The following is a 12,454-nucleotide window of genomic DNA, read 5'->3' as shown; positions in this document are numbered from 1 at the left end:
TAGCTCAAACTAAGCAAATGTCTAGTCACTTTTAGCATCCAATATGTATCATTTTAGTAATTAAGATGTCTACATCCATGTACTTGTACATACTTTATGTAACTTTAAACCTGCTCCTCTCCATCAGCTTGGGCCATTTGTGGGCTAACTGCCTGCTGTTGAAAGGGGCGTGCTCGGCTTCTCTTGTATTTCCAGTCCATTCTTTAAGCACTGTCCTTCCAGAGTGCTAACTCGAGTTCCTGACCCATTTATGTTTGGTACGTGGGAGGTAAGGGGTGTCGGGAGGAGGAGAGGTGAGGGATCTTGCTTGACAGTAATAGTCACAGCTGGCTTGGGTCTGTCATGGGGCCTAAAAAGGGTTAAAACTAACTTTTCCTTCATGGAACACTTCCTTGTGTTCTTCAGAGACACCTCATCTGTCCTCTTTCACTGTAGTGATTCTGTAGATACATGCATGTCTCCTACTGGTCTCCTACTCCCCTCTGCCCATATATCTGGGGGTGCCCTCCAGTGCCCTTCTCTGGTGAGGCGTGAGGTGAGCCCACCTCACCCCTCTGGGTGATCCTCTTGGACAGCTTCTAAAACAGTCCCAGGTGGGCTTTCCTTTCTTCGGCCCACATCTGGTCCATGGGGAACACACATGCATCCTTTGTCCATGCAACCAGATGTATGGGTCTGTTGCAATGCTGCAGCCTCTTGTTGCTCTGCAGCAGCGCAACCAGCTATTTTCTCACCTCTCAGATATTTTAGGCACATGTCAGACACCAGCCCACGGTGTCCCCCAAGCTTTGGGCAGGGTTTCTCAACCTTGGCACTGTTGATAATTCTTTGTTGCAGGGGTCTGTCTTGTGCATTGTAGGATGTTTAGCTGCATCCCTGACCTCTACCCATTTGATGCCATGAGCCTCCCCATTCCACACTGAACTGAGAGAACCAAAAATATCTTCAGACATTGCTGATCACCCCTGGTTGAGAACTTTTGCTCTGGAGTATATATAAGCAGCTCTGTAAGGAATCCCATTGCAACTGCTTATTCGAGGCTTGGCTCTCACCCATGGGACTCACGGTATAACTCTCTCCAAAGAAATCCACTCTTTTAAGTCCCACCTGTTTGTACTCTCCAGCCTCTTTCATAGTCTGGAGTTGGTTGGTCAATCAAAGGCCACAAAACTGTTGGTCCTGCCTTGGCTGTGGGCCTTCAGGTTGGAAAATAAATACCAATTTTCTTGGGGGTCACAGCCTAAACCAAGATAAGAATAGTCCCACTTGAACATACTGTTGCATATATGTGATAGGACCTTAGGGTAATGGCTTTTGCAGTGAACTATAGGCATACCTCAGAGATGTCGTGAGTTCGCTTCCAGACGAACACAATAAAGTGAACATCACAGTACAAAAAGTCACATGAATTTTTTGTTTCCCAGTACATATAAAAGTTACGTTTACATTGCACTGTATCTATTAAGTGTGCCATAGTGTTATGTCTAAAAAAGCTTAATTTAAAAATATTTTATTGCTAAGAAATGTTAATCATCATGTAAGCCTTCAGCAAATTGTAGTAACATCAAAGATCACTGGTCACAGATTACCATAACAAATAAAATAATAATGAAAAAGTTTGAAATATTATGGGAATTACCAAAATGTGATACAGAGACACAAAGTGAGCAAATGCTATTGGCACATGCAGAATGGTGCCAGTAGACTTGCTGGATACAGGGTTGCCACAAACTCTCAATTTGTAAAAAGTGCAATATCTTTGATGCATAATAAAGAGAAGCACAGTAAAATGAGGTATGCCTGTATGTGGAACAAAGAAACGCTATTATTTTCTTGGTGAATACATATTCAAACACCTTCCCTGTGTGTAGTATGGAGGAACATAATCCTGTACGTTCATAAAATATCAACAAACTGATATCATTTAAAATAGCTTATGGTCATTGGGCATCCACTCTGTGCCAGGAGCTGTCGTAAGGGGCATGTTATTAACTCACATAATACCCATCTCTACAGGGTATACACTAATATTATTTCTGCCTGCTTTTTTTTCCTATAAGCACTATGATACTTTAATATTTTCAAGGCCCCTTTCTTCTTATTTATTTGTTTATTTATTTATCTTTGGCTGCATTGGGCCTTCATTGCTGTGCACGGGCTTTCTCTAGTTGCAGCAAGTGGGGGCTACTCTTCGTTGCGGTGCGCAGGCTTCTCATTGCGGTGGCTTCTCTTGTAGCAGAGCACGGGCTCTAGGCACACAGGCTTCAGTAGTTGTGGCACGCGGGCTCAGTAGTTGTGGTGCCCAGGCTTACTTGCTCCGCGGCATGTGGGATCTTCCCGGACCAGGGCTCGAACCCGTGTTCCCTGCATTGGCAGGCGGATTCTTAACCACTGCACCACCAGGGAAGCCCTCCAGGCCCCTTTCTACATGACATTTTTTGTCTTGGTTTTCAGAACTACTCAGAGAGATATGTACAATAACTATTAACAGCTCAATGTTACGAATGTGGAGAAGTGAAGTGCCTTGCCCAAGTTCACAAACCAAGTTAGTAATGTTTGAAATGAGATGCATGCATGGAACATTAGTTCTCGAAGGAATCTTGGAGTCCATCCAACCTGAAGTCCAGATTTACAGATCAAGAAACTGAAGCCCAGCCAGAGGCAGCAGAGTTGTCCAGGGCCACAGCTCTTCTGACTCTGGTCCTACTGTCCATTCTGCTGTCCTGTTCTGTCGCCTTGAAAATCCACAAGTCCAGATGTAGAAAGAGGTCTACACCCATGAAACAACTGAAAACTGACATGTGAGATAGGAAGATTCTAAGAAGAGGAAGCTGCCCCAGCCCAAACAGCATGGCCACAAGATCTCACTCTAGTAATAGTGTTTATTGATCCTCATTTTCCTTTCAGACATCGACAGCCCCAAAAACCTGGTGACCGACCAGGTGACAGAGAACACGGCCACCGTCTCCTGGGACCCAGTGCAGGCCGTGATTGACAGGTACCTGGTGAGCTACACCTCTGCTGAAGGAGACTTCTGGGAGGTCCTGGTGGGGAAGGAGCAGAGCAGCACCGTCCTGACGGGCCTGAGGCCGGGCGTGGAGTACACGGTGCACGTGTGGGCCCAGAAGGGGGACCGGAAGAGCAGGAAGGCCGACACCACGGCCCTGACAGGTAACAGGAGAGAAGAGAAAAGCAAAGTAGGGTGTTTACTATGGGCTGATCTACTACTGTTGAATTATGGCACTGCTGCTTTTGTGGCCCATGACCTCAAGGACTGTAGACTATTTTTGGAGAGTTTGCTGTAAAAAAAACTCTGTTCACCTAAAGAAAGAACAAAGCACAGTTATGGGCTCAGTACTGAGCAGTTCCATGAATGTCTTAAAACTGTTTTCCAAAGCCTGTGTTTTTAATCAGTTATAGGAAATCATAGGGAATTAGGTAAAGCCAATATAAAATTCTTAAAAACACTGGGTTAAAGTACTTTTTTGTGGCAAGTTGTTTTATTTTTTACTTAATATATGGTGCTTAGTTTAAAGGAACAAGTGTTACCCTTGGCAGCTGGAGCTCTGTGTTCATTTCAACATGTAGCTAAATTATTATTATTATTTTTTTTTGTGGTACACGGGCCTCTCACTGTTGTGGCCTCTCCCGTCGCGGAGCACAGGCTCCGGACGCACAGGCTCAACGGCCATGGCTCACGGGCCCAGCCGCTCCGCGGCATGTGGTATCTTCCCGGACCGGGGCACGAGCCCGTGTCCCCTGCATCGGCAAACGGACTCTCAACCACTGTGCCACCAGGGAAGCCCCATGTAGCTAAATTTTAATGAATATTTATAAGTGCCAGGCCTCGGCTACAGCAGTGAACAAAATAAATACGTTTCCTACTCTCCTGAAGTCCAGTGGGAAAGACGATCAACAAGCAAACACATTTATAAGTATAAATTATAATAAATTCTATGAACAAGATAAACATGGTGTAGGTGTAGAGAATAACAGGGCAAGGATGGAATGGGGGAGCAATAGTTAAGATACACATTGACAGAAACACCCAAATAACCGTGGCTTAAATAAGAAAGAAGTTTATTTCTCTCTTGTGGAATGGTCAGAGTGTAAGGGACCAAGGCTGATAGGGTAGCTCCATGGTACAGGAGACCTATGCTCCTTCCGTATTGTTGCTCAGCCATTCCTAGGGAGTGGCCTGCATCTACATGGTCATCACCTATCCTCACTCCAGCCAGTGGAAAGGGTAATGGAAACGGAAGAGCATGACTGCACTGCACACATCACTTCTCACATTCCACCGGCCAGATCCAAGACACAGTGCCAGACCTCAGTACAAGGGGGACTGGGAAATGAAGTCTTTAGCTGGAGGGCTGTGTGCCCAGCTTACAATTCTGTTCTACTATCCCACCCAAAACAGTGGCCACTAGCTACTTGTGGCTCTTTAATTTTTTTTTTTTTTTTTTTTTGCGGTACGCGGGCCTCTCACTGTTGTGGCCTCTCCCATTGCGGAGCACAGGCTCCGGACGCACAGGCTCAGCGGTCATGGCCCACAGGGCCAGCCGCTCCGCGGCATGTGGGATCTTCCCGGACTGGGGCACGAACCCGTGTCCCCTGCATCGGCAGGTGGACTCTCAACCACTGCGCCACCAGGGAAGCTCTAAATTTTAATTAATTAACAAAAATTTAAAAATTATTCCCTCAGTGATACTAGCCACATTTCCAATAGTCAGTAGCCACATGTGACTAATTGCTACTGTATTGGGCAGTGCAGATTATGGACTATTCCCATCGTTGCAGAGAGATCTGTTGGGCAGTGTGCTTGCAGAGGAAGGGGAGAATGTGTATTGGGGAAAACTAGCCATTTTGGGAAGAATATGTGTGATGGTCCTGAGCTGGAACAGCATGAGATGGTTGAAGAACTGAAAGGAGGCTGGTGTTGCTGGAGCATTGAGGATGGGAGAGAGAGTGGCATGAGACGATGGGGGAAGGAAGAAGGGTCAGATCATACAAGACCACACGGTGCTTCAAAGAGGGAGCGTGCTACACTTATTAGAAGAAGAGTGGCATGATGCGATATTCGTTGTTAAACAGTTATTCACGCCAGAGGAGAATAAATGGAAGAGATGATAAGGGTAGAAGGGGGAAGTTTAATAAAGTCGGGGGAGAGGTGGTGATGACTTGGACAAGTGTGATGGCAGTAGGGATGAGAAAAGGGGATATCTGGGCACATATTTGGGAGGCATAAATGACAGTATTTGTGGATGGATGAGGTGTGGGACAGGAAGAAAGTGAGGGACCAAGTATGACCTGTGTTTCTGACTTGAGTAACATGGATGACTGGGGCATCATTTTCTGAGCCATAAATAGGTTTGAGGAGGAACGTTAAGACGTTTAGATATTTGAGCTTGAGATACTCATGAGACTCCTTGGTTAATTGAGTGACTTATTTATTGATTCAACAAATATTTATTGAGTGTCTAATACATGCTAGGCAATGTGGTGGATATGCTGTTGTAGATACAAGTCAAGGGCTCAGAGTTGATACATACTGGGGAGCTGTGAGCATCTGGCTGGGATTGAAAGCTGTGGACATGGATGAGATCACCTGTAGGGAGAGAGGAAGAGAGGAAACCTTGGGCACCCTGACATTTTCAGGCTGCTGATGAAGGAGACTGAAGAGGAGGAGTTAGGGGTTAGGAGAAACCCAGGGGAGTGTGTAGTCATGAAAGCCAAGAGCCGAGAGTGTTTCAAGGCAGAGGGAGTGGCTCAGCTCTGACAAATGCTGCTCAAAGGTCGAGCAACGCGAGGATGGCAAGTGTCCATAGGATTTGGCAACATGGAGCTGTTGGTGACCTAGACTAGCAGTTGTAGTGCTGTGCTGTAGAAAATGCCAAGCTTCATTGAGCTGAGGAGTGAATGGGAGGAGAGGAGTGAAACTGAGATATGCAGACGGTTCTCCTGAGAAGCTTGTCAGTTGAGCAGGGGGATGAGAGATCTAGAGCTTGTTTGTCTGGGAATAATGGTAGAGGAGGAGAGATTGATGCTGCAGGTAAGAGGGTAGGTGAAAGGGAACAAAGGCCTTGAGAAGGTGGGAGGGCTCAAAATTCAGAGGAAACTTCGTCTAGGTTTTAACACAAGAAAACAGTTGGATCTCCGGAGTCTTTTCATTTCGCTGGGTCTCCCTTCTCCCCTTTTATACAAGAGAAGAAGCTTGAAAGATGTAACTTCTCAGCTCTCAAATTCTGTGAAACAAAATAGCTAGATACCATGGAGATAACAAAAGAGGTTGTTTCAGTCTCCATTTGGGTGGCTTATCTTGTCGCTCAGGAGATTGTTATCACGTGAGAACTAGAAGGACAGAAAATTTCCATGTTGATACATTCGGAGAAGACCTAATTCCTTCCTGTTTTAATATCCAGTGGCTTGTTTCCCTGGAAAATGTTTTCAATGGAATTGTATTGTTAATAAAGATAACGTGAATGAGGAGGAGGAGGTGGGATGTCCCCGCTTGGCTCTAAAATTCAGCCTTTCCTTTTTAAAAAGAAATCGACAGCCCCCAAAACCTGGTGACCGACCAGGTGACAGAGAACACAGCCACCGTCTCCTGGGACCCGGTGCACGCCGTGATTGACAGGTACCTGGTGCGCTACACCTCTGCTGAAGGAGACTCCGGGGAGGTCCCGGTGGGGAAGGAGCAGAGCAGCGCCGTCCTGACAGGCCTGAGGCCGGGCGTGGAGTACACGGTGCACGTGTGGGCCCAGAAGGGGGACCGGGAGAGCAGGAAGGCCGACACCAAGGCTCCAACAGGTAATGGAGCATTGTTCTTTGAAAATGTAAGCCCTGTCATACTGTCTATGGCAGGTCAAGTTTTGTTTTTCTGTTCTAAAACTGGCAAAATTGATGATTTACGGAAGAGCAGGATGGTAGACTCCTGTCAAACCACACACCAACCCTCACTCTGTTTTTACACGTTATATCATAATGAAGAGCTCATACTTGGCCTCGCACTTTGATCTTGTGAAGGTAAATGGTGATTGGTTTTATCCACCGACCGTTCCTCCAATTGTATATTTCCTTTGTGATCAATCATTAAATATTTCTTCTTGAAAGGGAAGAAATAAAAAGAAACCACATGTTAGGATCTGTGAGCTAAGTACTTTAGGAAAATGGCTTTTGCTGTAATCTCTTTGGAACAGGGAGGTGTTATTGCTGTCTTAGTGGATAAATCCTCTTTGAGTACTGTGTGCTCTGTTCTGAGGATCCTAAGCTTGCATTTTTATACAGTAACGGTTCATACTTTGTAAAGTTCTTTCCTCTCTGTTTCCTCATTTTTTAAGAACAGACTTATTGAGTTATAATTTACATACTATGAAATCTACCCTTTTAAAGTGTGTAATTCAGTCGTTTTTAGTATGTGCAGAGTAGTGCAACCATCACCACTGTCTAATTCAGAATATTTTCATCACCCCAGAAGCTAACCCCATACCATTAGCAGTCTGTCCCATCCCTACTTCCCCCAGCCTTAGGAAACTACTACTTTCTATCTCTAGAGATTTCCTTATTCTGGACATTTCATATAAATATATTCACATAATATGTGGCCTTTTGTGACTGGCTTCATTCACTAAGCATAATATTTTCAAGGTTCATCCATGTTGTAGCTTGTGTCAATATTTCACTTTGTTGCTGAATAATATTCCATTATATGGATATAATACATTTTGTTTATCCATTTGTCAGTTTATGAGCATTTGGGTTGTTTCCACTTTTTGGCTATTATAAATAATGACGCTACAAGTTTTTGTGTACAAATTTTTGTATGGCCATATGTTTTCAATTCTTCTGGCTATATACTTTGGAGTGGAATCCTGGGCCATATGGTAATTCTATGTTTAACTTTTTGAGGAGCTGCCAAATTGTTTCCAGAGCAGTGGCACTATTTTACATTCCTACCAGCAAGGAATGAGGATTATATTCCTCATTTAGTTGGTACTCAGAGGACTTTGTTGAGATGGGTAGAGCAAGAATCAATATGCCCATTTTACAGTTGAGAAACCTCAGATACAGAGAAGTGAATGATTTCTACAGTTCACAAAGTTAGCTGATGATTCATGGAGTCAGATTTGTGGAATATTCATGGAATATTATGGTACCTTAAAATCTGTTTGGCAAGGCCCACATTTTACAAATGAGGAGTGGAGACCCAGCCAGAGGCAGCAGAGTTGTCCAGGGCCACCGCTGGCTGATGGCAGAGCTGGGCCTAGTTCCCTGGCTCCAGCCCAAGGCTCCACCTGCTCCTCCACTCTGCCTCTCAGGCTGGGACTGGATTGTAGCTCCTGTGACTCTGACCTAGTGCTCATTCTGCTGTCCTGTGCTGCCTCCTTGAGGATCCAAGAGTCCAGCTGTGGTGAGATCTACGTCCATGAAGCAACTGAAAATCCACAAAGGAGATGGGAAAACCATTAGAACGGAGGTTACCTCACCCAAGAAACATCGTCTCACTCTTTGGTGCTTATTAATAGTGCACTTTTCCTTTCAGACATTGACAGCCCCCAAAACCTGGTGACCGACCAGGTGACAGAGAACACGGCCACCATCTCCTGGGACCCGGTGCAGGCCATCATCGACAGGTACCTGGTGCGCTACACCTCTGCTGAAGGAGACTCCGGGGAGGTCCCGGTGGGGAAGGAACAGAGCAGCGCCGTCCTGACGGGCCTGAGGCCGGGTGTGGAGTACACGGTGCACGTGTGGGCCCAGAAGGGGGACCGGGAGAGCAGGAAGGTCAACACCACGACCCCGACAGGTAATGGAGCATCTTTCTTCGGGAACATAAGCCCTGTCCTGTTACGCCTACGGCTGGTCATGTTTTGTTTTCCTGAACTCACACTGGCAGAGTTGATGATTTATTGAAGAGCATGATGGTGTTCCTTCATCATAGACTACAAGCCATCTCTTATTTCCCTTTAACTTTACAAGTCAGGTCCACCTGGCAGTCTCCAAGCTACAAGTCTGCCATGACTGCATGGTATGTCCAGCCACTGTTCCTCTGAATGTGTGAATCTTTTGTTCAGTATTGAGGGTCTCCTATTGAGTTTGTGATTGGAAACAGGAAATGAACTGAAATGTCATTAATATTAATCATAATATGTTCAAAATTCAACTTCAAAAAAGTAGACTTTATATCCACCAGAGTGAGTAGTTGTATGTGGTTTACTTTACTGTAAATGAATCATATGATAATTCTAGTTTGGAGGATAAGAGTAATTTCTATGTTATGCTCTTTTTCTTAATCGAAGTATAGTTGATTTACAATATTGTGTTTTTTTCAGGTATAATTTCTAGGTTATATTCTCATTTTATTGTGAAAGAGATGTATGATCATATTTCTGTACCATGATTTAGCCAGCAAACCATCATTACAAGTGAATCTATATATGCTAAAGGATATTAAAACTTGATTTTAATTTTGCTGATTTGTTTAACAACACATATTGAGCATTTTCCATGGGCCCTTTTCCTTACTAGGCAGTGGGAACCCCGAGGGAGTAGAATACAGCCCTCTTCCTCTGGGAGCTTACATGTGCACCTGGCTAGTAGAATCTTCTTGTAGGAAATGGGAGGTCTTCGTTGACATGATGCTAGAAACAAAATTATCAATATTAGCTGCTTGTGAGCAGAGACCGTGTCTTCTTGAACTGGACCCTGCACCCTGCCTGGTCCCATGCCTTACATCTAGTGGGTGTTTTGACATATGCTTATTAAACGAAAAAAGAAATTTGTTTTGCTAAACTCTTGGTAGAGGTAAGAGTATAGATGCTTAGACTTTGGTCTACTGTGCCTTCTCTTTGAGGAGTCAAAGTCTTCCTGGGGAGAGAAGACATATGACCATGATGCAGTTAGAGCATGCAAGATGGAAAAACCACAAAACATGAAAGGGTGTCACCCCAAGAAAAATGGCTGTGAGCTTCCGCACTCTGGGGCCTATAAATAGTGCATATTGATCAGCATTTTTCCTTTCAGACATTGACAGTCCCCAAAACCTGGTGACCGACCAGGTGACAGAGAACACGGCCACCGTCTCCTGGGACCCGGTGCACGCCGTGATTGACAGGTACCTGGTGCGCTACACCTCTGCTGAAGGAGACTCCGGGGAGGTCCCGGTGGGGAAGGAGCAGAGCAGCGCCGTCCTGACGGGCCTGAGGCCGGGCGTGGAGTACACGGTGCACGTGTGGGCCCAGAAGGGGGACCGGGAGAGCAGGAAGGCCGACACCACGGCCCCGACAGGTACTGTCAGGGACGACGGTGGGGGGGGCATCAAACTCTTCACTCCTATCAGGAAACAGTCTTCCTCCACATCGGCTGGGGAGGGGAGCAGGGAACACAGTTTTTCACCTGTGGGCATTCTTCAAAGTGCTTCCCTTTTCACCTTTTTAAGGTAATGTATGTTGACAGGACAGTTCAGATGAAGATGAAAGAGTGTAGAGGAAGTGGTGTGAAAGTAAGACTGTGTAACTCTTTAAGATGGCTGTGCAAAAGGTAGCCTCCCTTCCTACCCTGCCTCACACAGTCCAGCTCCCAGACTCTCTGCCCTGGCTATGAGAACCTGGCTGGGCCTCAGTTTAGGGAGGAGGGAGGCAAGGAGCCTCTTCTGCTTCCATCTCCAGACTGGGGGCAGTGGTGGAGCATCTTCATCCCCTTACTACAGTTGGCGACCAATGGGGCCTGGACTGCTTGTCTTTTCTGTGCGTGATGAGGCCCCTGGTGTCGCCGAGCATCACCACGATCAGGCCTCAGAGGGACCTTACGGGATCACTGAACCCACCCTGACATCCGTGGGCCTCTTTAGACAGTCTGGGCAAGGCCTGGGCCGTCCCCTGTGTGGCCGAGTACACCATGCGTGGCCACTGGCATTAGAAGTGCCTTGATTCCTTTATTATTTTTGTTAGTTGCAATGAACAGAAGTTTTTAATCAAAAAAGTAATACATGCTGATAGTAAAATTTTTCAAACTAAACAAAGATAGGTAGAAAGAAAAACTCTTGTCCACATCCCAGTCCTGACATCCAGTGCCGCTCTCCCGAGGCAACCAGCACCTTCCTCCTTCCTTCTCCCCTCCCCTTCCCTCCCTTCCTCCTTCCCCTCTCTCTCTGTCTTCCTGTCTCTTCTTCTTTCCTTTATTCCTTCCTTCCACTCTTCCTTCTTCATCTTCTCTTTGCTTCACTTTCCTCATTTTTAAAGACAAAAATATTTCCTCTTTCTACTTTGCAGAAATGTGGAAATAACTAAGACGACATCTGAAGTTCATAACCCAGGGATGGGTGGGCAGTCAAAGAGGTGGCAGAAGCCAACTTGAGATATTTAAATAGTTAAGGTTTTGCTTTGATTTTCAAAGCAGGAAATTCAGTTTTTCCGTGTGATGGATGGAAGAAAATCCATACCAGATATTATGTTTTAGAAAGTCACACTAAGCTGATGTTACAGAAGCTCAAAATTTGTCAAAATATCCTAATTCAAAGCGATAGCTGCCTGATTTCTATTAAACTACTGCAATCCAGTTCTCAGCTGAAATGCTACTGGGTAGAAAATAGCTTGGAGACATCTTTTTTGGAAACTTCTAAATTAAAATCACCTCCCATGATAATGATTTTTCAAAATGGAAATTTCCATTCATATCTTGTTCGGTTAAAAGAATCTGACCAATTATTGTGGTGTTGACTAGAATTTTTGCTGAGATTTAGTTTTCCTGGTCTACAGTGCACACACGCACCCACACTTTCCCTCTGGTGTTTGAGTGGGAAAGTGCATAGGAGCCAGAAGAAATCTCTGGTTTTCCTACATCTCTACTACCCTTTCTTCCTTTCTCTCCTCCTTTATACAAGCACCTTCCCCGCTTCCCCATTCTGTACAGGGTATGCATCGTAGACTGCATACTTAGTTATATAGGGCATAGAACTTTATTTATTTATATTATTTTCTATTTTTGGCTATGCCACCATGGGGCTTGTGGGATCTTAGTTCCCTGACCAGGGATCAAACCTGGGACCCCTTCTGTGGAAGCATGGAGTTCTAACCACTGAACTGCCAGGGAATTCCCCAAACTTTATATTTCTATACCAACTTAATTTCCATCATAAGCTCCCATTCTGCTGGTTAGTTGGAAATCTCAGGAAACTTAGTGTCACGCTTCTTCCCCAGGGCTGTATGTAAGGTCTTGGGTGGTTTTCCAAGGCCAGGGAGTCCCATCCAGTATTTCGGTCATCCTTCTGGGTAGCTGTTTGCTGAGTGCCTCTGTGTGCAGGGACCTTCCAGATCTGCCTTCCCTCATCCTTCCTGGCCACTTTGGGAGCCCGGCGATCTCAGGGAATCTGTCTGCTGATTGAGATTGCTCATACCCACTGCTCTCTGGAGATCTGCTGGGGAGGTGGGAAGCCAGGTTCACTCCCTCTGGGACT

At 45.5% G+C, this 12,454-nt stretch overlaps 1 protein-coding gene across 1 annotated transcript in view; it reads left to right on the top strand.

Annotated features, from left to right (window-relative positions):
• Window positions 1-12,454, top strand: part of TNN (tenascin N) — a gene marked incomplete at both ends in the record, with an annotated part of 52,279 nt that overhangs the window by 26,423 nt on the left and 13,402 nt on the right. Inside the window, 4 exons of the mRNA XM_082834437.1 lie at window positions 2,908-3,171; window positions 6,547-6,810; window positions 8,543-8,806; window positions 10,024-10,287. Coding sequence (XP_082690563.1) covers window positions 2,908-3,171; window positions 6,547-6,810; window positions 8,543-8,806; window positions 10,024-10,287 — 1,056 coding nt within the window. The remainder of the gene's footprint in view (window positions 1-2,907; window positions 3,172-6,546; window positions 6,811-8,542; window positions 8,807-10,023; window positions 10,288-12,454) is intronic.

This window comes from Leucopleurus acutus (assembly GCF_964270905.1).
Source record: "Leucopleurus acutus genome assembly, chromosome: 2".
NCBI lineage: Eukaryota > Metazoa > Chordata > Mammalia > Artiodactyla > Delphinidae > Leucopleurus > Leucopleurus acutus.
Note: the sequence above shows the minus strand (reverse complement) of the source record. Positions and strands in the feature narration are given on the sequence as shown.